Genomic DNA, 24,036 nt, shown 5'->3' on the forward strand with positions numbered 1-24,036 from the left:
TATTCAAATTTTTTTTTCTTCTTTCGTTCGACAACCCAAAACTCATGACCCCTTCTCCCAGGGTTTGGCACAAGATGCATGCATTTATTTGATGGGTTACAAAAAAAACAAGGTTGCTTTGCATCAATCACACAATAATCATGTGTGCAGTTTACATTCACCATTTATCAGCTGTGATACGGATAGTTTAGTATCCTCTCTCACAATTAACAATTCAGCTGATCGATTCGTTGGTATTTATGCGCGTCCAAGTAATTACATGCTGTATTGAGTCAAGTTTGTAAAATTTGTTTGGCTAAAATGATAAAATATTGATCTCCCAGGGAAAAAGAACCAAAGACTGGAAATCGCACGATATGAGTGTTGGGCGTTGTTTGAAATATAAAGGGTCTCAATCATAGATACAATCGTGCAGAAACGAAGTGAATAAGTCGAAACACCCACCTATAGTGAGGGGGAGGGGGGTTTGTGGACACGGAAACCGGAGATTGAAAACAATCACAATTGTAAGTAACTTTAAAGCAACTCAACCTCTGCCTGTAACTTTATTACAAGTATGCATCACACAAAGGCATAATTAAAAGATTGTTGAGCAATTTATACTATCACACATGTCTCTAACAGGATGATATGATCATTTACAGCTAATTCTCATGGAATGTCAGAACACGTCATATAGCAAATGAGATCTCGGATTATCAGAAGGAAGTTCCATATATTTAATTAAGCATTTTGACATTTCATACGTGTCAAAGGTTTCAAATAAGAATAAATCTATAGAAACAAGTGTAATAATGCTCTATTTTGGAGGGGAACGATCCATTTAAACGGAAGCTGCCCAAAAACGATGCGAACATTTTATTTTTGGCAACAAAAAGTCAAAACAATATCATTCCTCCGTTTATTGTTGCGTTGGGTATGATACATGACAACGGATACCTAGAATAAATTGCATCTTCCCCACCCATGATTGAATGGGGAATGAAAAACATGGAATTATCATGACTGCTAATACGCGTTCTGAATTCCATCCCTTCCCAAAAAAGTAAAATCTATTTTTAATGTAAACATACACAATGGTGAAAGACGAAAAGTTTAACTTTGAAAGAGATGAAAGAGTGCTATGTTATCATGGGCCATTTATTTATGAAGCCAAAGTAAAAAAAAAAAAAAAAAAAAAAAAAAAATAAAGAATTCATGGAGATGGTTAAAACTTCATCAATTAGATTTTAAAAAGAGACAAAAGAGAGGATAATGAACAAGAAGAGTATTTTGTTCATTATAAAGGCTGGAAGCAGACGTAAGTCAAACACATATCTAGTCCCCCCTTGAATAACTACAGACAACCCCCTTTATACAGTTTAATTAAATTTTTAAAGATACAAATAGCTGGGATGAGTGGGTATCAGAAGACAGAGTCTTGAAATATACAGATGACAATTTACAAAAACAACGACAATTAAAAGAAATGAATTCCAAAAGAAAACCTTCCCGTGCCTCATCTACAGCGGCTAATGTAGCATTAATACACGATACAGAATCAAGAAGTAGAAAAAGACATCGCGATTCAAGTATAGATAAAGCAAGACTAGTAAGCTGTGGCTGTGCAAATTAGATTGGATATTAATGAACTTTTTAAATAGGAAGAAGAGACTAAAAAACCAGAGTTTAAATTAATCATACCAGACACATTAAAAGGTTTGCTCGTGGACGATTGGGAAAACGTTACGAAAAATAGACAGGTAGAGATAGCATCTATTGATGAGTGGACAGCAACTAAGTTTTTTTTTTTTTTTGTTAGCTTTTGAACCTTCCACGTGAAGTCACCGTAGATCATATATTAGACAGCTTTAAAGACCAATATCACTCGTAAGATTGAATTTTTTTTTTAAAAAAAAGGGGGAAGGTTTGTGTGGCAAGTCAGGACTAATATCATGTATACAGAAAGGATGAAATGCTGGATGAGTTTATACAAGGAATCCAATTATATTTCAATAAATTATTAAGCACATCACTATTATATCGAATGGAGCGTAAACAATATGATGAAGTATGTGTTGACAAAGAACCTAGTAGCACCTACGGTATAGAGCACTTACTACGATTGTTTGGTAATATGATTGAGTCGAGCATGATTAGATTTAAAAGCTAACATTATTTAACTGCAGTGGAAATTCCAATTCTAGTCAGCCAAACAAATATAGACGCAGATACATCAACAGAATTAAAGGAAAAGTTTGAAGATCTTTTAAGGTAAAAAACAAGTAAACTACAAATATATATATATATGGGGTCAAACGTTTCTTTATTTTAGGTTTATCCAAGATCATGAAAAGGAATATTTTACAAATGATTATCAAATAAGCGCATAAAATAGCTAATTATTTCACATGCTAAATAAACAAAGCACTATATATATATATAAAAGATGGGGGGTATAGTCAAATGACTGGCGTATGAGTGTTAGATGTAACCTATATTGATAAATAATTCACTGTTCTAGTTTTGCTTTCACTGTCTCTGGCTTTCCTCTGGTCAATTTCCTTTTTTTCGTGCTCGTCATTGGTGGGTGGTTGTGTATTCCTCTTCAAATAGCTCACAATTAATTTCAAAAAGATCAAAAAAGCTATAATGTAATGTAATGTCATTGATATTAATATAAAAATAAAAAGAGAGAGAGAAGAAGAAGAAAAAAAGAAAAGAAAAGGCAATTTCTCCCCTTCTATTAAATACACGTGTGCTTAACTAGTCAGCATTTTGACATCAACAAGCATGAATCACTTGGGAGTTTTAAAATTAAAAATTATAATTTCCCTCAAAATCTCACGCTTGATCTCTTTTTATCTTTACTTTTTTGATAAATATGAATTCCCAAACCAATGAGGAAACTCCTCTATTATCAAGACTAATAGAGACACCTGTCAAAAAACCTTCTACTAACTTCACCTTTGTCCGTGTCGTTGGCTTTATTCTCTTGTTGGTCTTATCTGTTGCTAGTATCAGAAATACCTTACCGACACCATTATCCGATACGGAAGCTCGCGAATTAAACGACTTTCCCGGCATTCATTGCTACAATGAATACCTTTCGCGTTTTACAGCTCCTCATTCTGCAAACCAAAGAGAGAATGGCTACATTAAGGACTGGATTGTCGAATTAGCTCAAGGCTTTAAACAAGAAGCTACACAAAATGGTATTCATATGGAAATTATTGCTGACGACCCTACAGACCTTGTCTCAAAGAGAAACAAATTCAGCACAGGTAACTTATAGTGTTTATAAAAAGAAGCCTTGCTGAAAACTTACATAAACTCGTTGTACTTTAAAAGAGGAATATTGGTTGGTTGAATCGAGAAACGTGATTATTCGTCTGGTAGGAAGATCAAACAACACAGATGAAGCCTTTATGGTGAATGCACATTATGGTATGCTTTAAAATATATATAACAGAGTTTTATCATTACTAATCTCTCATCCTTGTTCATACAAAAGATAGCGTATCTACTAGTAATGGCGTCACAGATAATGGTATGGGAACAGCCGTTGCGATTGAATTACTCCGGTATTTTGTACAACATCCACCAAAGCACACCGTCATCTTCTTGTTCAATAATTTTGAAGAAGGCGGACTGATTGGAGCAGATGCGTTTGTAAACCATCCATGGTTCCCCTCCATCAAGTTGTATGTTAATTTGGAAGGTACGGGTGCTGGTGGCCGTGCATTGTTGTTTCGAAGTAATACGTTAGCTGCCGTAAAAGGGTTAGCTTCATCGGGCACCCACTTGTTTCATGCATCTCCTCTGGGAAATGATTTATTACAAGCAAAGCTTTTAAAGAGTGATACCGATTATACTGTATTCTCAAAACACGGTGTACCCGGTCTGGATATTTCTTTTTACTATCCTAGATCTCATTATCATACACAAAGAGATGATTTAGCTCATACAAACCCACAATCGCTTCAGCATATGGGTCAAATGGCTTTAGGTTCTGTGCTCAGTATTGATTCTAGTGAAACCATGTTACAAGAAGCAGGAGCTCCGGAACCCATCATTTATTATGATATTCTGGGTCGTGTCATGTTGGTCTATAGTTTCTTTACCTGCCAATTGATCAATATCTTGTCCTTAATATTTGTTCCTCTTGCCTTGTTTACTTGGTCTTGGTTCTCTAATTCTGGTACTGAAACCACAGATGTGGGTGAAAAGCTCAGTTCCTTAAAGCGCAATATAGCACTCACTGCGCAAGGTTTGATTGCTACAATTACTGCTTTAGCATTTATGGTTCTGTTTGTCTCCTTTGCTGCCTGGATTATGTTACTGATTAATCCATCGGCTACTTATGGAAGTATTAAATCCGTTGCTGTTTATTTAACTGTAGCTGCATTTTTAGGTTTGGTTGCTTCCCAACTTGCGCTTGTTCGATTGTCCAACGTGAGTAGAATCAATCTTTCAAATATCCAGGTTGGATTTTACGGTTTGACGAGTTTCTGGTGGATCTTGCTTGCTTTTGCTACTTATTTGGGGTCTCAAAAGATTGCAGCTATTTATTTTGCTATTTATTTCTTTATCAGCAGCACTTTGGCAACTGTTCTTTTGGTGACTACATCGTCCCCTTCAATCGAAACAGATTCAGAGACAAGTCATCCCAGAACTAAGTTTTGTTTCCTTGCTTCCGTCGTTCAGGTCTTGTTACCTGTTACTTTGATGACCGAGTTTATGCTTCTTTCAATGGATTCGATGCGTCATACCACTGCTGATGGTACTCCCGAATCTGCTAGTAAGTTATTATCCATCTCAGTTTGGGTAGTGATACACATTTACTCATTCGTTCCCCCCCCCCTCCCACTTTTTTTCAGTCTACTTTTTAGTTTCTGTGCCTATTGTGTTGATCATTCTTCATTTGTTACCTTGGGTACACGCAGCTGGAGAATTGAAAAAGATGGCACTTTGGACGACTGCTATTTTCATTGTTTTGTTCTTGATATGTATTGTTGTGAGTCCTTTCAATGGGGATATCTCACCCAACCGTATTGTTTTCAACCAAGAATATAATGCCACAGAAGCCCTATCCACTGTAGCACTTATTACTGGATCATCTTTTGGTGTTCTTCAAAAGACGTTAAAACAGGTGTTACCCAAGGAAGAGTATGAAAGCATGGAATGTAGTCCATATTTGATCTATCAAACGCGTTGTACGTATCGTACGGCGTTAAGTCCAGTGTATGGTCGAACCCCAGAAGAGGAAGCGGAAGTGATTGTTACTCCCCCGATCTGCTTTGATGGTGTGTGTCGTGTGGATATCGCTACCAAAGTGCAAAATAGCTTATTGTGTCAATTCAAGTTCAGTAACCAGAATATTAAGGGCTTAAGTGTGCTTGTGAATGAGCATGAGATCAAGGCGGATCAGAATGGAACGATGCATGCGATTACTACCTATTCCAATACCCAGGCTAGCACAGTGAAATGGAATTTTAGATTTGATGATGATCAAGACGCTGGTGAGGTCCTGTTTACCTGCATGTATGATGAATGGACACAAGGAGAATTACCCGCTTTTACAAAATTAAGAGATGATTTACCCATCCAAAATTTATTAACGATTAAGGGCGGTGTAGGTCTTTCCCAAGTGCATTATTTCCCTTCCATCCCATTAAACTAAAAAAAAAAGAGAAAGGGATAAAGGTTATAAATATATATCTTTTATTATTCTATACAATATGAAAAATTTATTTCTTGGACTTTTCCAATTGTTCTTGTTTCCACAATGCTTGGAGAGGTTGGAAAGCCTTTCCGGGTTGATCTCTCAAATACCACAACTTGGCTCTTCTGAACTTAATTTCGTTGGGCTTTTGCATCACCTTGATGCTCTTTAACAATGGTGAGTAGAGAGAATATCTTTGTTCAACACCGATACGCATCACGATATTACGAAGAGTGAAGTTGGTATCAATACCCTTTCTACGAATAGCAATACAGACACCCATAAATGTAGAAGAGGTGGTTTCGCCAGGTCCATTCATGGTTTCCACTAAAACAATGGATCCAGGCTTTACACCTTGTTGGTTGGTTTTTGAGAATAATTCACGACGTCCATCCGTATTAGACTTTTCAATTTGTTGTTGTGTAATGGCTTCCATGACATTGACCTTGGGTGTCTTTGTAACAGCTGCTGCAGTGGTGTATTGAACTACATTTACATATATATAAAAAAAGAAAGAAGAATAAAGGGCGGTGGGAGGGTTAGCAATGCGTTACTTTGACCATGTCCAAATAGTATTTATGTTTACGTTGACTGTTGAGGCATGGTCGAAGAGCCTTTGCTGATAATCTAGAGGCGGCAGTCTTGAGTGCGTTCATTTTCGTAGAGGTGTCAAACAATTTACAAAAAAAAAAAAAAAAAAAAAAGGCCGGTAGGGGTATCAAGTAGAGGGAAAAAAAATTCAAAATTTGAGGGGGTTAAACTTAAGCCAGTCACAATCAACCAGTCGGTTTTTTATGTCTGCACATACAGTAAAAGGTACAGTGGTATAAAGCGTATGTAGTACTCAAAAGGCATTTCATATTGATTAATACATGTATGAAAGAAAGGTTCAGCCATGCAAGGCAATCGACACGAAATTTTGAGGTTAGAAAAACGACACAATAACTAAATATACATGATAAAATGCAAACATAGGATGAATAACAAATCGTGATGATGGATATGTCTCGTGTTCTGCCAAGTATGATAGATACAGACATTAAATAGGTGAATGTCACTTTTTAAGTTGTCAATGATTAATGCATAGTAATTAGAGTAACGTGTACTACGCTATAGATTGTGTAGCCAACTAGGTTTTTCGAATAATGTAAGGAGTAAATGCTATGAGAGAGTTGGCAAACCAAGATGATGTGTATTGCATGAATTGCTTCAAATCGTAAAATAATAAGGGAATATCGTATTCAAATGAAAGGGGAGCGCGTTAAACATGTTTACATCCAGATAATTGAAATCTCGTGTTTCCATAGGAATATTCGGGTGCAAAAGATTAGGGTTTTAGTTCAGGACAAAAGAGGTGTGATCTGTTATGATAGTCCGAACTCCCTGATGAAAATAGTCTAATAAAAATAACCGACTAGTTTACTTTCTGGCACGGAATAAAACCCCCGCGCGCAAGCCACCCCTGTAAGTCTCGAACATCAAGTTCGCGTATTAGAAGACATTCCCAATAAGAATTTTTTTAAAAAAATGACAGTAATAGAAAAGACAGCATATTTATGATTTTACAAAGATATTTATTTAAAAAAATTATAGAAAAGAGCCATTCAATGAATAAACACGAGTAGAGATCTGTAAAGAAGAAAAAATTATTAATAAAAATGTATCAAGATGATAATGTAATTTTTATGTTTCTTTTCATGAAAAAACAAAATCAGACAGGGGCGAAAGAATGTATTGTCAACATATATTAAGGCTAGTAGACCTAGATTCAGTTGAACTATGCCAATAGCGGTACTAATCATCATTTGCAACAATCCAACTCTCTCCTTTATTTTTAAGATTTGCACCTTAAACATAAAAGAAACAGAAAGGACGTTGTGTTTTTCCCAAAAAGAAACAATAGAAATTGTTTGGAGTTGTATTTACCTTTTCTATAATTGATTTAATAAAGTGTTGCTAAGTAAAGAAGAAATCTGTCTGCTTGAAAAAACTTTTTCTTCTTTTATAGTTGTTAACTGGGGTTGTAAAAAATTAAATTAATTTTTTTTTTTCATGGTCACGCGAGTTGGAGAATTCACACCCAAAGCCAGTCCTGTCTATTTCCAAAAAATTTATTTTATTATTCTCCAAATGAAGTTAGTCACATATTTCCCGAATTGCTACGATTCCTTTGAACATCGCTATACGTTGACATATTGTACACAGATCAAACTAAAACTTGACATTGAAAGAAAAAAGCATTGTTGTTTATTTTGAATTACATATATATATATATATAAAAGTTGACTATCTCGAGTAGAACAACACGCAAATTAATGGAATGAAAATGGAGCCCATGCATAGTTATAAGCATCCATAATTTCTTTATGAATATCGAATTTCTCATCCTTCTGAGCTTCCGTACCTCGTAAGGGTGTTGTTTCGTCTAAAACCTGATTTTTATCTGGTTCTTGGTCCTTCAAGGCTACCCCCTCTTGTTGTTCCTCCGAATTTTGACCTTCTTCGCCTGTTGTTTCTTCTTGTTGAGATGATGTCCCTTCTCCCTCCTCTGAATAAATAGGCTCGGTATCTACAAGAAAAGCAGGTGGTCTGAAGAATCGCTTAAGTCTAAACATGTAGCTGTTTGCTTCCTCAGCGGTAAGCTTGCTTACATCCACTTTTGACAAGTAGTACTCCATTATTGCTTTTAGTGAAATTCAAAGTAGAAGTTTCTTATTGAAATATGATAGAATTTAACTTTGAGTTAAGTATATATATACAAGTATGGGGTCTCTTTCTTAAAAAAACCAATCAATAATGAAAACTACTATCAATCAAATGACCGATTGGGCTTATTATTGCATCATGAGACTATATGAAAAATGAAGTATAATGGAACCATAACATGTATTGGAATTTATGTCTGCTATTGTGACAACGGACATTGTTATATCGGCTATTAATTATACTCAACACATCCAACTGTTGTGTATCGTCTCTTTGATATTTGAAAACAAAGTGCATGTCACCATAAACTGTGATTGTAAGTTTGGACAGAAAAATGTTTTATTCAAGTGGGGGAAAAAAAAAAGTTGTAAATCAGCCTAATTGCGAAAAGAAAATGCTTTGGACACGTTTGATGATTGTAGGTTTTTATGAAATGATATTTACAAAGAACAGTCTGAGAGCTTATGGGTCAGACATGGTACCTCCTTTTCTTTCAAAAGATGATCTGATATGGCTTGCTTTATGAACAGCTACAAAATCTGTAACTGGATCCTCGACCAATTGCTTTTCAGACCCTTCTACGACCAGAATAAGTTCATCAATCATATCAGTGACCTCCTTTGTGGTTGGATCTTCGACCAAAGTCTTGCTGTTTTTTCTTTGGTTAGGAAGGTCTGTATCTTGGTCAAGATTTGCAAGGCTATCAGGTGTGTCAATTCTATTTGGAGGAGACTGAGCACTTTGAGAGTCACTGGGATTTCTTCTTGTTTTTATTATGAATGGCTCTGTACCTCTCGCTTTCACTGGGTTTTGATTCAATTCAGGCGTTACATCCTCGTCTGTAAAATATACAGTATCTTCACTATCAGGTCTTCTATTGCGAACATGAAGATTCACTCGTTCTAGCACGTCATCAGGATGACGAGTGGAGCCCTGGTTTTGATATTTTGCGCAATATTCTTCCATACAAGCCCGCATGATATCTACCCGTCTAGCATGAGCAGCTCTTTGACTCTCTTGACGTCTAAATTCAGCATGAACAGCATTTTTAGATCTTTGCAGCTTGAACCGTCTGAATACTTGTTTAAGCTGTCTCCAAAGCTTACAACCACTTTTTCGGGACTGTGTTGAGCCATTACTGGTTCTTCTTATGAACGACATGATGGCGATATTTAAGAATGTAAAGTAAAAAAGCCAAGAGAGCCATGAGACAATAATATGGACTTCACAATTAACGTGTTGCTATTTATTCAAAATAGGTTTCATTATATGATTTAGTGATCAATGGTCTACCATCAATATATATTTATATATGTTTGAAGCATAAATGGCAACACAAAGGATGTTTATACAGTGTTGCATGAAGAGAGAAAAATGGTATATGAAGTTAAACAGTTCTTTCTTCCAAGGATGGTATGTCAACAATATGACACAATGTAAGGGGATATATGTATTGATACAAGTATGTCATATTATAGGTACAAAGGAGCATATGATTATTTTGGCGAATGCCATTTTATTTATTGTCTACATTTTACTAGTACGTGCGTATAACTGGCAATGACAAAATCTGCCAGCATGAGATGTTTAAGAAAAAAAAAAACTTAGAGCGTCTTCAAAGGCAGATAACTAGATATAAGAAGAAGAACAGAAACAGATTAGACTAGATGATATAATATGTTTCGCCATCTTCTTCATACGCAACGGTAAGCTCCGCATCTTTAGAAACCGTTGTAGCTGTCTTATCAAAATCATTATTAACCGTAAGTTCTCGTCTATATTTTTCAGCAAAGTAATCTTCTACATCGTAACGGGTAAGATCTCTGATATTCTGAGCCTCATCACGAGCGAGCCTGGCTTCTGCTTTTAAATTGTTGATTTCGGTCATGAGCAAACTGGTTTCAGCTACAATATCTGGATGCGATGAAGCTTGTAATCTGTAACTTTTGAATTTGATCTCTTTTTTGACAGCTTCTCTTTCAAGCCAAGACGCATCGGCTTCTTTTTTGGAGGCTTGTGCTTCGCATTGTGCGATTTTGGTTTCGAGTGTGATGAGCCCGTTATGCTCTTTGGCTCTTCCGATGTCTCTTAAAATCCCACCAGGAGCAAGAGCACCAGTGTTGAATTGAAGACGTAAGAAGTTATCCAGATCATCAAAATTATTAAACAAAGGGTAGGTGACTAACTCAGAGCTATGGATAGCGGCCATTTCATTACTACGATTTTGTAAACGAGTGTTGACGGGTTGAGGTGGTGCTTCTTCTTCAACGTGACCAAATATTTTGTTGAGAGCCTTGTATAACGATTCCATTTGTTTTTACTTAAACAAAGGGCACAATGGGATGGGTTACTTTTTATACTCATATTTTGACATAATGTGCGGTTTGATGGTTACTATTTTTTTAAGGGTATGTTTACATAACATTGATAAATTAGGAGGGGAAGGGATATTATACTATCAACCCAAAATTTCCTTATTCCTTATTTTATGCACAGAGATAAATTAAGAAGTCCTCTCTCTTGATTGATTATATGCACACGTTTATTTTCCACAGCTGCGTGGAGGCTCGTGGGTTTCTGTCCCATCAAACTTTCTTTTTTCGTGTAACGTAATGCATCTTTTTTTTTTTTTTTCGCGTAATTTTTTTTTTCGGGGTTGTCGGCAGTGAAAGATGATGCTGAATGAGGGGGGATATTTTTTTATTGTTGTACAAGCGTAGTAGAAAGAGTCTATGATTATTAATAGGATGGATGGGGGCGATAAACAAAATTAAAACCATGATGAAACCCAAGAAGAAAATGAAGATTCTTCATTGGCAGAAGAAGCGGTGACGGTTTCTTCGACATTGTTGGTGGTGGAAGTAGATTCTTCGGCAGTAGGTTCAACGGTAGATTTTTCCTCAGCCTTTACCTCCTCCTCCTCATCATCATCAATCTCATCACCATATACATCAGGATGAAGACGGAAACAGTCTTGCATACCCTTAAATTTATCAACACAATCCAATCCCTTAGGTTCAGCTTCAGAAAAGACAAAACAGCTGAAAGCAGCCTTGAATTGTTCTCCACAAGGACCCTGTGCCATACCTCCTAAACCTAAATTCCCAAAAACATATATGAGCTCTCTCTCCCTTAGGTATGAATATCTGCCAAACAAAAAAAAAAAAAAAAAAAAAAAACTTACAAGGACAATCCCAATTGATTTCACCGGTTTCTGGGTTGAAAGCAGAAGCTGGTTCTTCTTCTTCCACAACAGCGGGCTTAGCCGTTTCTTCAGAAGCAGCAGAAGCAGCAGCAGCTTGTTCGATTTGTTCCTCGTCAACAAATCTGACAGTATCCTTTCCTTCGACAACGGTAGACATGGTTACGAAAAATGATGAAAAAAAAAAAAAGAAAAGGAAAGGGAAAAAGGGAACCCTGTCAAAATTTAATGTAAACGGAGATTCAAAACTTTCAGAGTTTTGCTTATAAATGTGACTCGATAAAATATGATTTTTTTTTTTTTTGGTTTGTGTGGTTGGTTTTTATGTACATAGTAAAAAAGGGAAAAAAAAAAAAAGATAATTACAATTAAGAGGGTATTAAAAAGGGGGAGTTGATGGGGGGGGGAGAAGCATAGATGGGATGTGTAGTTTGTATAATGATTAATTTTTTTTGTGGGAGTTATTAATTTTTGCATAATAAGAAAGATTATAAAGAATAAATAAAATGTTGTGGTATGTAATTTTGGGGGGGCTGTTGTTGCTTAAGAGTGAATAATATAGTGTGTAAAATAAATAGGTTGAGAAATAGAGGAGAAAAAAAAAGTCATGCAAAATGTGTTGGTTCAGTAAGATATGGGGGGTTGAGATGAGGATGGGTGCATAATTTAAAAGTCAACAAACCAAGGATGTAATAATATTTGATGAATGGTAGGTCTGTTTTCTGGTGAACGGTTCAACATCCAAGAAATAAGAGAATAGCAATTAGAGGAGATATTAATTTTGGGTTGAGCGAAATGACCATTGATAGCCATATGTTGATCGTGGAAAGGAACTTCGCCAAATAAGATGGTGTAGAGTAAGACACCAAGAGACCATACTTCAGCGGGTTCGGCCTTATAAGGTCTTCCCATCAAGATTTCAGGTGAAGCAAAGTTAACAGTGCCATAGAATTGCTTGAATAAATAGTTTTTCTTATCACCAAAATGACGAGGCAATAATACAGCAGAACCAAAATCGATTAGTTTGACCTATAAATAAAAAGGAATTTAGTATTTGACTAAGAGAGCAAAATGTAATAATTTATGGTTTTGTACCTGAAATTGATCATCAATTACAATATTTTCATCTTTAATATCACGATGACATACACCAATTAAGTCCAGATGAGCGACACAAGAAGCAATTTGTTTAAAGATCATTTTAGCAAGTGGTTCCTCAAAGTTATTATGACGTTCAATGCATTCGAATAAATCACAAGAGGTACGTCTCTTGATGACATGTTCTTGCTCAAAGAATTCACCTTTGGCTGCGGGGTATTCATCGATGGGGGAGTCCAAAATAGAGCAGTATGAGCTTGTGCTACCACCAAATGAAGAAGATTCAGACAAAGCAGGAGATCTTGTGGAAGCTTCAAAATTATTAATGGCAGAAGACCATTGAGTGCCATGTAATTCCATGACTAAATAACAGAAATGATCATCGGCATAAGAATCGATATAGCTAATGACACTTGGATGGGAAACATTTTTCAAAATGTAAATTTCCATTGGAATTACTCCAAGTTCTCTATCTTTAACCCAACTATGGGCAGGAATCTTGTTTTTAAAAATAAATTTAACGGCTCTTTCAATGCCAGTTGCTTTTTCACGAGCTGAAATCACAAATCCATATCCGCCAGATCCTAACTCTTCTCCGATGATGTATTTGGATAAAAATGATGGATGGAATTGATAATGTGTCAAGTATCTTGATACTGGAATAGATGTATTGAAGTCTTCAGCTGACATATTAAATGTTGAAATGATATATTAAAATAATAAAAGAAAAAAAAAAAGAATGGAAATAATCCGACATGTTATATATATATACATTTTTTTTTTTTTTTTATTTTTTAATAAAGGAGATTGACAGATAGACACACACGATTATTACTAGAGTTGCGGGAAAGAGAGTTTATATGGAATGTGCTCCTTAGATTTATATTATTTTTATATATATATATCACAAAGAAATGACAACATTTAAACACACTTATAAAGGACACGCTAGATCTGCATTCCCTATTATATAATCGATCGAATCAGAAATAAAGGGAAACATCCAGAGTGGTACAAAAGAGACAAAGACAGAAACAATAATAATAATAATAATGATAATAATAGGGGTCCCGCGTGTGTATTTGTGTATGTGTGTAGGCTTTAGAAAATATAATAAAATGATAGGGGTGCCCACGTTACTCTTTTCATTGTAGACTCCTATAAAGATAAATGTATGGGGAAAAGCGGGTTTTATTCTTTTTTTAAAAAAATAAGTGTATCCCCTTCTTTATCATCATCATTCTTCTCCATCCATAAAGTCTTTTAAAGCCTTGTAACAAAAATTATACTGTGCTTGAGCCTGAACCATTGTTGTGCGTTGTTTACGAAATGTGTCAGTCAATAGAAAGACAGGATCAATCATTAAAGTTGGGTTGGATTTAAGTAAATATTCGGCTGAATCAATCACACAAAATGTACCTGTCCTTCCACAACCAGCGCTACAATGAACCAAAACTGGTTTCGAATCTTCTTGAAAAAGCCTTGTTAATTTAATGAGGCCAATAACGTGTCTGGTATCATTAGGGACACCGTGATCAGGCCAGCCCAAGAAATGTAACTGTGTAACCCTCTTTTCTTCAATCAATTCATTGTTTTCTTTCTGATAAAATTGCACCAGAATGGTTCTGACGATGCAGTTTGATTCATTGTCTTTTCTTTCTGTCTTGATATTTGATACTTTTAATGTGATATCTCCATCATTTAATGTTTTAATTTCATCTCCTAATGGCCAATATCTTGCACACTTTTCAATTCTATTTTCAATTTCTGGTGTTAAACAGACAATCACAGGCACTTGTTTTTCTACCACCAGCCTCCAGAAATCAACCAACGTGGACCCAATTGGACCCTGAGTAGCAATATAACATTTAGGGATATCATATGGTCCTAAAATCCAACTTGCATTAATGTATTCTCTATTGCCTAGTCTTTTATCCGTTAATTTAATGCAATTATTGTCATAGGGGATGATATTCGAATATCGGTTATAAGCTTCATTCCGTCTCCCTTTTTCAAACTGATGAGCATCTAGGACTGACCGTTCCTTTTCTAACTCTAGAATTCTCGAAAACTTTTGGTGTGCATATTGTACAAAACGGGTCTTGTCGGTAAGAATTGACTTTAACAACTCCATCTTTATCGTTATACTGCGCGCGCACTTGAGTAACAACAACAGCAACAACAACAACAGAAAAAAAAACATCATTCAGACACTGTAAAAGCAGTCACATTCTCGATTTAGCTGACAACATTTTTTAAAAAAGGGAGAAAGGGGGCAAGATGATTGGGGGGTTTATTGTACAAAGGAGAGTTAATTCATGGACTGAATTAATTTGTTAATATCGAATTCACGATCACCAGCATCACCGCCTTCCACATAATGGATAAATTTACGAGGTTTCCAAGAGACTTTCTTATGACCGTTTGGGTTACTTAATTTAAAAGGCCATAAAAAATTATTGACTTGTTTGAAATGATCACCCAATGTGAATATTTCATGAATGATATCCTCGATGCAAATGATGCCAAATTGACCTAGGTTTTCTGCAATTATTTGATTATCTGTTATAGGAAGTCGTTGTCCATTGCATTTCAGATATCCACGTTTATAGATCAATTCTCGCACTGTCTTTAAATTAGGTGGACCGTAGGTGACGTACGGTTCAATGATTTGAAGCATAGCAAGTGTCGCTTTATTAATGCGTACAAACACACCATTATTGATCTGCAATAATCGGAACAGCTGTAATACTTTGCGTACTTTGGGATGAATATCGTTGATACCTTGGATACGAATCACAAATAATAATTTAGGTTGTGCTGGGACGTAGTAATTGCCTCCACTCTTGGCTTGTCTCTTTAGTCGAATTTCGTCGTTTTCCTTTTGTCGGTATTCTTTCACATAGTCATCGGCCTTTTTAAAGATTATCTTTCGTACATTCTTTTGTTCTTTTTGGCATTGGCTCTTTTGTAATTGTTTCTCTGCATCTGTCTTTTCCGTAGTTCTTCTCTTTTTCAATAGTGTTTCTGGTACACACACTTGGTCATGGGATGCCGTTCTATTAATAAATGGGCTTAATTTTTTTTTTCTAAAATAGAGTGCTGGACGAAGCAAATTACTTTACGTGTATCCCATAGTAGTGATAGTGGTAGTAAAGCACAAAAAATGTTTTTTTTGGGTCGTTCTAGTCACATCCCATGTACCTGCTATTGATTGGTTAAAACGGACCTATAATTAAAAATAAATTTTTTAGCAGGCGGGGCAGCCAAGATATAAACAAGTGCGTTCCTTACCCTCTCTTTTTTTTCCCTTTTATACTAAAAAGATAAATAAATAATATATACATAAAAGATGGGCATTAGTTTTTCTTCAATTTTCTCAGAGCTCTTTGGTAAGAGAGAGATGCGTATTCTCATGGTTGGTCTTGATGCCGCCGGTAAGACTACCATCTTGTATAAGCTCAAGTTGGGTGAGATTGTGACAACTATTCCTACAATTGGTAAAGTATTTTTTCATCATCATCTGTAAACGACATGTATTCATCTGGGCTTTATTTTAGGTTTCAATGTTGAGACCGTTGAATACAAGAACATTTCTTTCACTGTTTGGGATGTTGGAGGACAAGACAAGATTCGTCCTCTTTGGAGACATTGTAAGTATTTTGTTTGTGTTGTGTTTGTATAGCATGCGTGCTCACCTCTCTCTTCCTATTAGACTTCCAAAACACTCAAGGCATCATTTTCGTGGTTGACTCTAATGATCGTGATCGTATCTCAGAAGCTCGTGATGAACTTCAACGTATGTTGAACGAAGATGAACTTCGCGATGCTCTCTTACTCGTATTTGCTAACAAGCAAGATTTACCCAACGCCATGAACGCTGCTGAGATCACTGATAAACTCGGTCTCCATTCTCTTCGTAACAGACATTGGTACATCCAAACTGCCTGTGCTACAAGTGGTAAGGAATTTATTAGTTTTTCATTTTCCGCTCTGTATCTTTTTTAACACCTTTTTCTTTTTACTTCTAGGTGATGGTCTTTATGAAGGTTTAGAATGGTTATCTGCCAACTTGAAGAAGCGTAGTTAAATAATTTCCTCTAAAATCCCCCCTCCAAAATGCTGTATATTAAGAATACATTAAAAACAAAAACCCTAAAAAAAAAAACCCCTTTTTTATATAAAACATATACACACCAACAAATTGAGAGAGGTTTGTTTAAACCCTCTTCTTATAAATGACACGTGTTTTTTTATAAAAAATAAATAAAAAAATATCCCACACACAATAGTTTCCATTTGAAAGTGGCAGATCTCCATTTTAGTGAATTATCATCTCTTTCTCTTATACATTCCTTTTTTTTTCTTATGAGTAGTCCAAAGGCCATACAAACCTTTCTGGACCTCGAAATAGCTCGTTGTAACGAACGATACAATGACATACCCGAATTAACCAGACGATACAAAAAGTATCATCCTTATGAATCAGGTACACACTATTTGTCTCCAATTGACTACATAAAAAACTAACGTATCGCAAGTCCTCGAATTCACGGCCAAAATGGAAGCCGAGTTCATTCTCTTGTTACGGCAGGCACGTCAAGAGAAAGGCCAAGAAACTATGCCATCTACACCTACTTCACCCAATCCATCCCAGGTGGATCTATCCACGAACACAAACAATAAACAAAAACGAGTTACAAGACAATTAAACAGCAATGTAACCAGCTCTACGAATTTAACCACCGTCAACTCTATCTCTTTTAAAAAACCTTCGCTCGAGACATCCGACGCCATTCATCAGTTTGATGATCCCAGCAATGTAGTCATTCCCGTTCACCTCGAGGCTGCAGAGGTACAATTGATTTTAGTTCGCTTACTAGACGTAATTCAACGACAAATCAAATCAGGCGAGTTAGAAACACCTGATGATTGGCAAGCTCAGGTAATACACACATGCTTTGTAAAATAAACTCCACTCATGAAAAAAAGCACAGTTCTCAAAAATCATCTTGGCAAGAATTTATTTTGAAACAAAGCGTTATGATAAAACATTAGAATGGTTACAACAATTAGCCCTGAGAACGCAGGATGTCGAATCAGGTTATGGGCTTGTCTTGTTAGTGCAAGCAAGAGTTTTAAAAGGTATCTGCTATGAATCGCAAGAAAATGATGTGGATGCCTTGGATTCCTATTTAGCTGCTTTGGAAGTGGCAGAGAAACACCCAGATGAAGAGAATAAAGCATTGTCGTATTGGTTAGAGGATTGTATTTACCGTTCTGTTCTATTACAATTACGTAAAAAGTAATCATCATCAGTTTTTTTTTATATATATACAGCAAACGGGCACTAAAAAAAACCCTTATTTTTTCTTATAGAGGTCCTGTCAAACAAACATTAAAGCTGATGCGTACCTATTTAAATTACTGCTGCACCGTATGGCCATCTGATTGGCGTATTTATAAACGATGGGTCATCTTTCGACATTACATTCGATACCTGACAAGAGCCTATCAAAAGGGTGTGTATGTACCTGCTACACCACAAGACGAATATGTTGCCAGCCCCATCATGTCGCCTACTCGTTCCGTCTTTTCCGACACGGGCGAAACTACTTTATTTGAACGTTCAGCGGCCGCATTGGATGAAATCATGCAACTCATGACACAATTTCGACACTTATTGGCTACTTTTGCCCCACTTTTGATCACAGTCAATCCCATTGACCTCAATCATCGCACACTTGAACTGAGCAATTTGCTGGTATCTGCTCATGAGACTGTCGGCTGGGGTCCACCCGAATACATACAACGTACCTTGAAGTATTTTACTCGCACACGAAAATTCACATTCAATAGTTTGTGTACCACCCGTCATATCTTTTATACTCTGGTCCGTGTGGAGCAAATGGATGAAGCTAAACGAGCTTTATTGCATTATTTGGAGCTGCTGGGTTTGCCTGATTTCTTTGACCACGAATTCTCTGTAGATACGTTACAGGCACGTCTCCTGGACATTAATCTCGGATCATCACTTTCTGCAGCATCACTCAATTTTCCGGATATAGAAAGGGAAGGTGAGCCTACAACAAAAAAGAAACCTCCCACTGGATCATGTGAAAGCGACACGGAATTTGATGTGGTACGGTTGGTGCTGTCTGCTACACAACATTTATACATGCAGCAAGGTCAAGAAGCAGCCATGTTGACGGATCTTGCCGTGGCTATATTAAATGAATGCGACTTGCTAAGAAAAAAGAAGGCATCACAATGGAAATCATTAATGACTAGAGCAAAACGATTGGGTGGCACTGCTTATGGCGTATTTGCCACACAATGTAAAATGCTTACATAATTTTTTTTTTAAACCTTGTTGATTTTAACATGCATTGCAATTTTAGGTCAAGATGAAGAGAAAAGGTCGGAATATCTTTCAGAATCCCTGTTGCTATTAAAAAGAGCTACTGAGCTCGACTCCCGTTCATGGCAAGCATTCTATCAATTGGGATTACAGCAGGCCATCACAGGTGATTTGGTCTCGGCTACCAGCGCCTTGAAACGCTCAATTAAATTGCGCGGTGATTTTATTCCCAGTTGGCACTTATTAGCATTAATTCAATCTAGTCGACAATATAACCATAGTCTGGCCACGTCCTTACAACTGATTCAAGCAGGTCTTGCGTATCATTTAAACATGGTGGATAATGAGGATAATGAGGATATTGTGGAAAATATTTTATTGGATACAGAAGAAGGCAAAGTTTTCTTTGACCGTGCCGAAGCGTACATGAAATTACGCATGTCTCAAGCGGTGATACTAGAGGAATTGGAAGGGCCTGAAGCTGTAATTAAAGTGTATCCTGATTTATTTGACATGTATGCCAAGCTCTCAAAAAAGATGCATCTAGAAAAGACAGCAACAGTATTCAGAAAACCTTCTTCGTTGCATGAGACAGTGCGTTCTCGACCTCGGTCTCGAGCCAACAGTAGTGTTCATAGCTTATTTGAAGAAGTGTCAAGTTTGGACTCTGGGTTTGCGCTTGAAGACCACAATGAATCTAGACCAACGTTAAATAAGGTAGTAGAAGAGACCAAAGAACAGGAAGAGCAGGAGGACGAAGAGGAGGAAGAGGAGGAGGATTTTGTGCCGAAATCAAGAAAGAAACATCGACGTTCCTTTAATTTATCAAGACAGCTGATGGACGATCCTCTCATGAGTTTCCCTATCAATAGCAATAAAAAAAAGGAGAAGATCAAGTCTACAACGGGTAAAAGGAGTACGTTCCTTGGAATAAAAAGATCAGAATCCTCATCGGCCTCCACCACTAAAAAAGGTAGACTAGATAATCTGAATCACTCGCTAGAATACAGACTAATTTTCCTTCGTTTCATTAGAACTCAAAGATGAGGTTGCTTCGTCATCATTAAAAGAAATGAGTCGTCAGAATAGTAGTAGTAACAATACGGTTAAATCCGCCATACCATCCTCTTCCATCATTTCTCTCACCAATCAAGTCAATGTCAACCTCAAAGCGTTTGAAGACCGCTGGAAAACTTTACTTGTTCAGATCTGGGTCATGACCAGTGCAACCTATGCTCTTGCGCAACGTTTTGAAGACGCTCACAAGGCCATTATGGAAGCGGATGTACTGACGTCCGGACTTGACGCTCATGTTTGGCATCAGATTGGTAAAAATAGCTTACACGAGGGAAATCGGGACCGAGCCATAGATGCATTTAAAAGAGCTTTATCGATCGATCCTGAGCACATAGCAACTCATATTTCACTTTCCTCCGTGTATTTAAGCATGCGCCAATTTGAATTGGTTGAGCAATTACTTGAAAGATCGACAAAAGGGCTAGGTTGGAATGAAACTGAGTCATGGTAAAATTGATGAAAATAAAAAGGGGAGAGCTCCCTTGTTTTTCTTTGGGAAAGACTAATCTAATTCCTTTTTTTTAGGTACATGCTGAGCCAAGTATATAAACACCAAGAAAATTTATCCGATGCAAAACATTGTTTATTATTTGCCTTGAAATTGAGTGATACAAGCCCTATTATCTCTTTCAATTGTTTACCTCGATTTGTTTAAAAAAAGGAAAATTATAATAAAAGGGTCCCAGCTAGACGGTAAACCTTTTTTCATGCAAAACCTCAATAGTTCTGAAACCAGTGCATGACTTTGGATGATGGAGTCATATGCATATGATCAGAAAGGTTCCCTTTTAAGGATTTTTTTATCAACTGATTGTAATCTTTTAGCTTCATCAATGCATAACACCTTTCTTTTTTCAACCCGACAAAACATTCATACATCTTTTATGTTTTTTTATGCACAATCTTGCAATCAACAGAAGGCAAACAGAAAATCATCATGACCATTTGGTTTTATTAAAATATGTCTTTTTTTCTTCTTCCTTCATTGTCCAGCATAATACAGTTAATAATAATAACAAAAAAGAATAGTGTCGTGTAAACACTTGTAATTATTATTACAGATCTAACAAGAACTCGAAATCATGTACAGTTAATAGTCCATCCACGAAGTTATCTTCACCATTGTGGCCGAGAGTAAACTCTTTAGACTGAAACAAATTATTGTTTGAGCTAGTGGATAAAAATCCCTGCAGATCCAATGGATCTTGCATCCCCCAGCAACTTGTACTTTCCACTCTAAATGGATCGTTCATGTAAGCTGTATTGTTCTCCAGATGAGGCGAGTAAGAAGATAACGAAGATGTCCTACTAGACATTGCATATTGTGCCAGTAAATCATCCATGCTTTTATCATCGGTAGGCAAATAAAAGTCCAATGCTGCTGTTGATGATGGTGGTGGTGGTGTAGGATCATTAACAGGAGGTAACGGCGGAGGAGGAGGGGGAGAATAGATCTTATTTGGCTTATTCGATGCCGATTTCATATGCTGTGTATGAATTTGGTTCCATCGTGTACGGCATTGTCTTTGCGTACGTGTTGGAATTATACTAGCGACTCTGATCCAACAACAACCGTATCTCTGGATTGCTTTCTCGAGTAATTTATCTTCACTTAAGAGCCATCGACCCTTACGCACAGCTGGATCCAGTGCTTCTGTCCACCTTGCTTGACATTGGATACCCGTTCTATGTGGAATGTTTTCTGCAATTCTGTTCCATGGTAATGCAGTATCCTTGGTAATAAATTGATAATATTCGACAGCTTCTGAAAGTGCTTTATCTTCATGTTTAGACCATCTTCCTTTATGTACATTAGGACTATTTATATAAATAAATAAATGAGTTTTTTTTTTTTTTTTTTTAAAAAAAATAATAAAATAGTGATAAATTACTTGAGTGCACCAAACCATCGGGTGGAGCATTGAACAGCAGTGCGTCCTGGAATACATTGAGCGACTGTTGTCCATTTGTGAGGCCCATGATCTGCTACGGCTTTTGATAGTAACATGTCTTCTTCCAAAGACCAACGACAGTAGAATTGATGACTTCCATCTTGTTTAAAAACAGAAAAAGAAGTGTCATCAGCGGAGGAGCCCATTATGATAAATTAAGTATTAAAATATAAGGGTAAAAAAAAAAAAAAAGAGTTTTATATATAAATAAGAAAAAAGAAAGGAGAGACAAAGACGCGTTATATTTATATGATTTCGAAAAAAAAAAAAGAATGAAAAAGAAAAAATAAAAAAAATAAAAGCTTATTTTCCTTACATCCTGTAATCGTTTAATTCCAACTGATAGTATTCAGACCCTGTGGGGGGAGGACTATCTCGGCAAGTATCGATTCCCGAGGATGTGAAAGATGCGAGGGGTAAATATTTACTGTTGCGATGTACTGATGAACGATATCTATAGTATTTATCAAATAATTTCGAGCTAATTACTCAAAGTAATCCTGTAAAAAAATAAAAACAAACTACCATTATAATTCAAAGGACAAGGGATATCAAATGCGGTAAGGAACAACAAGAAGACCCAAAAGTGACGTTCTGATCTCATGTTTATAAATATAATTGTATGAATTGAAGCCTTAACATATTAGCTGCTTTTAGAATGATGCAAACCCCCAAGAAAATCGATCATTTGCTTTTGTTTGTTAAAAAAAAAAGAATAATTTCGTCTAATTACCTGCTTTTTTAGATGAAATGCGTACTTAGAAGTGAAAAAAAAAAGTTTTAAGATGACAAATGGTAGGTAAAGTATTTATCCCAATTTTATGTACATTGTTGTTGTATATGTATTTGTAGAGATAGACATATCAATCAATGTCTGTATGCAATACATTATGTGCTTTTTTGTTGATATTTTATTGAAACATTACTTTCTCTTCTAGGCTTAATCAAGGGTAAACTTTTTTATAACACTATCATGCGTCTATCTGTCATGTTTTTTTAGATAACAGTACACATTTATGTTTTTAGTAAGGCCTATTCATCAAATGAACCTAGTCTAGCATTTAGTGTCAACAAACTCTCTTTTTTTTATTTATTTCGTCATATCTGGATGGACGCATCCTTGTAGTTTGGGACCAGCTTGCTTTTCCGTCAATTAAAAACTCCCGTGACAGCTCTAACAAACGTTATAATTAGAATTGGTTTTTTTTTTCATACGACCTGTACATCCCCTTCTGCCCCTTTGTATAGTATAGTACTTATTTACACATTTTTTTTATAAAATGACAAATCAGTTCGTGACCTGTCTAGTACCAAAAGTAGGGTTGCAAAAATGACACAATTGCACACGATTGATATTAAATGTTTCTTACCATATTTCCCACCATAATAGCACGTTTTTTTTTGTTCTGTTTAGAAAACTACCTTACGTTGTTTGTAAATCTAGATAAACACCATATAAAGTAACTAATCTAACACAAGCAACCCATCGCAGATTAAATTCGATCATGATCGAAGGACAAAAAGAAAAATGTACACGGACAATATAAGCAAATCTGCGAGAATCTTAGGTAAAAAAAAAAAAAAAAAAAGCCGCATTACATTGACCGGCCTTTCGCGATCAATGTGATTTACTAGTGTGTATAGATCTCTGTATAACCAAATAAACCTGTAGTGCAACAGCACACACACACGCAATTGAATAGGTCAGATGTGTACCTGGAACGTTCGAATACAATTTTGTGTGTGTGTGTGTATGTGTGTCTATTCTCTATTTTCTATCCCCGAAGACAATTCAACCCAACCCGAAAACTCCATTGTGGGTAGCCGCAGATTTAGACCGAAAACCCGAGAAAGCTGAATTGCCAGAAAAAGGGGGAGGGGAAGGAAGAGAACCAGACGTAATTATCAGTAGAAACTATCAAAAATGTCAAAACGA

The 24,036-nt window shown here is 36.3% G+C and overlaps 12 protein-coding genes across 12 annotated transcripts; 4 read left to right on the forward strand and 8 right to left on the reverse strand.

Annotated features, from left to right (window-relative positions):
* Positions 1-1,053: 1,053 nt before the first annotated feature.
* Positions 1,054-2,746, forward strand: EV154DRAFT_517169 (MRG-domain-containing protein). The gene is made up of 9 exons (XM_051602470.1): positions 1,054-1,157; positions 1,227-1,300; positions 1,390-1,591; positions 1,644-1,742; positions 1,802-1,869; positions 1,945-2,111; positions 2,169-2,253; positions 2,315-2,435; positions 2,504-2,746. Exons 1-8 carry the CDS (start codon positions 1,077-1,079, stop codon positions 2,370-2,372), a joined length of 834 nt encoding a protein of 277 aa, XP_051455010.1. The 5' UTR covers positions 1,054-1,076; the 3' UTR covers positions 2,373-2,435; positions 2,504-2,746.
* Positions 2,729-5,733, forward strand: EV154DRAFT_604675 (uncharacterized protein). Its single transcript, XM_051607418.1, has 4 exons — positions 2,729-3,263; positions 3,331-3,426; positions 3,494-4,780; positions 4,860-5,733. The coding sequence occupies exons 1-4, from the start codon at positions 2,864-2,866 to the stop codon at positions 5,660-5,662; spliced, it is 2,586 nt and encodes an 861-aa protein (XP_051455011.1). The 5' UTR covers positions 2,729-2,863; the 3' UTR covers positions 5,663-5,733.
* Positions 5,697-6,292, reverse strand: EV154DRAFT_305582 (50S ribosomal protein L19). The gene has a single exon (XM_051594882.1). The coding sequence runs from the start codon at positions 6,138-6,140 to the stop codon at positions 5,730-5,732; it is 411 nt and encodes a 136-aa protein (XP_051455012.1). The 5' UTR covers positions 6,141-6,292; the 3' UTR covers positions 5,697-5,729.
* Positions 6,293-8,872: 2,580 nt separating this feature from the next.
* EV154DRAFT_483940 (uncharacterized protein) lies at positions 8,873-9,571 on the reverse strand (the record flags this gene model as incomplete). The annotated part of the gene is made up of 1 exon (XM_051598617.1): positions 8,873-9,571. One exon carries the CDS (start codon positions 9,569-9,571, stop codon positions 8,873-8,875), a length of 699 nt encoding a protein of 232 aa, XP_051455013.1.
* A 335-nt stretch (positions 9,572-9,906) lies between these two features.
* EV154DRAFT_305714 (uncharacterized protein) lies at positions 9,907-10,950 on the reverse strand. Its single transcript, XM_051594883.1, has one exon. It carries the CDS (start codon positions 10,719-10,721, stop codon positions 10,074-10,076), a length of 648 nt encoding a protein of 215 aa, XP_051455014.1. The 5' UTR covers positions 10,722-10,950; the 3' UTR covers positions 9,907-10,073.
* Positions 10,951-11,180: 230 nt separating this feature from the next.
* On the reverse strand, positions 11,181-11,772 carry EV154DRAFT_425365 (uncharacterized protein; the record flags this gene model as incomplete). Its single annotated transcript, XM_051596240.1, has 2 exons — positions 11,181-11,506; positions 11,595-11,772. The coding sequence occupies 2 exons, from the start codon at positions 11,770-11,772 to the stop codon at positions 11,181-11,183; spliced, it is 504 nt and encodes a 167-aa protein (XP_051455015.1).
* Positions 11,773-12,145: 373 nt separating this feature from the next.
* EV154DRAFT_544874 (kinase-like domain-containing protein) lies at positions 12,146-13,400 on the reverse strand (the record flags this gene model as incomplete). The annotated part of the gene is made up of 2 exons (XM_051604626.1): positions 12,146-12,641; positions 12,708-13,400. The coding sequence occupies 2 exons, from the start codon at positions 13,398-13,400 to the stop codon at positions 12,279-12,281; spliced, it is 1,056 nt and encodes a 351-aa protein (XP_051455016.1). The 3' UTR covers positions 12,146-12,278.
* Positions 13,401-13,786: 386 nt separating this feature from the next.
* On the reverse strand, positions 13,787-14,965 carry EV154DRAFT_517178 (protein-tyrosine phosphatase-like protein). The gene has a single exon (XM_051602471.1). It carries the CDS (start codon positions 14,914-14,916, stop codon positions 13,948-13,950), a length of 969 nt encoding a protein of 322 aa, XP_051455017.1. The 5' UTR covers positions 14,917-14,965; the 3' UTR covers positions 13,787-13,947.
* EV154DRAFT_447609 (ribosomal protein L30, ferredoxin-like fold domain-containing protein) lies at positions 14,932-15,972 on the reverse strand. The gene is made up of 2 exons (XM_051597135.1): positions 15,836-15,972; positions 14,932-15,769 (listed from the first exon to the last, which is right to left on the reverse strand). The coding sequence occupies exons 1-2, from the start codon at positions 15,844-15,846 to the stop codon at positions 15,022-15,024; spliced, it is 759 nt and encodes a 252-aa protein (XP_051455018.1). The 5' UTR covers positions 15,847-15,972; the 3' UTR covers positions 14,932-15,021.
* A 12-nt stretch (positions 15,973-15,984) lies between these two features.
* On the forward strand, positions 15,985-17,001 carry EV154DRAFT_468654 (ADP-ribosylation factor). Its single transcript, XM_051597803.1, has 4 exons — positions 15,985-16,210; positions 16,271-16,363; positions 16,426-16,671; positions 16,742-17,001. Exons 1-4 carry the CDS (start codon positions 16,063-16,065, stop codon positions 16,798-16,800), a joined length of 546 nt encoding a protein of 181 aa, XP_051455019.1. The 5' UTR covers positions 15,985-16,062; the 3' UTR covers positions 16,801-17,001.
* Positions 17,002-17,022: 21 nt separating this feature from the next.
* On the forward strand, positions 17,023-20,908 carry EV154DRAFT_517185 (uncharacterized protein). The gene is made up of 7 exons (XM_051602472.1): positions 17,023-17,199; positions 17,252-17,655; positions 17,708-18,015; positions 18,090-19,048; positions 19,112-20,044; positions 20,106-20,595; positions 20,674-20,908. Exons 1-7 carry the CDS (start codon positions 17,079-17,081, stop codon positions 20,801-20,803), a joined length of 3,345 nt encoding a protein of 1,114 aa, XP_051455020.1. The 5' UTR covers positions 17,023-17,078; the 3' UTR covers positions 20,804-20,908.
* Positions 20,909-20,990: 82 nt separating this feature from the next.
* EV154DRAFT_517186 (Homeodomain-like protein) lies at positions 20,991-22,292 on the reverse strand. Its single transcript, XM_051602473.1, has 2 exons — positions 22,041-22,292; positions 20,991-21,966 (listed from the first exon to the last, which is right to left on the reverse strand). The coding sequence occupies exons 1-2, from the start codon at positions 22,244-22,246 to the stop codon at positions 21,204-21,206; spliced, it is 969 nt and encodes a 322-aa protein (XP_051455021.1). The 5' UTR covers positions 22,247-22,292; the 3' UTR covers positions 20,991-21,203.
* Between the last annotated feature and the right edge of the window lie 1,744 nt (positions 22,293-24,036).

The sequence above is a fragment of the Mucor mucedo genome (genome assembly GCF_025094135.1).
Source record: "Mucor mucedo strain NRRL 3635 chromosome Unknown EV154scaffold_83, whole genome shotgun sequence".
NCBI lineage: Eukaryota > Fungi > Mucoromycota > Mucoromycetes > Mucorales > Mucoraceae > Mucor > Mucor mucedo.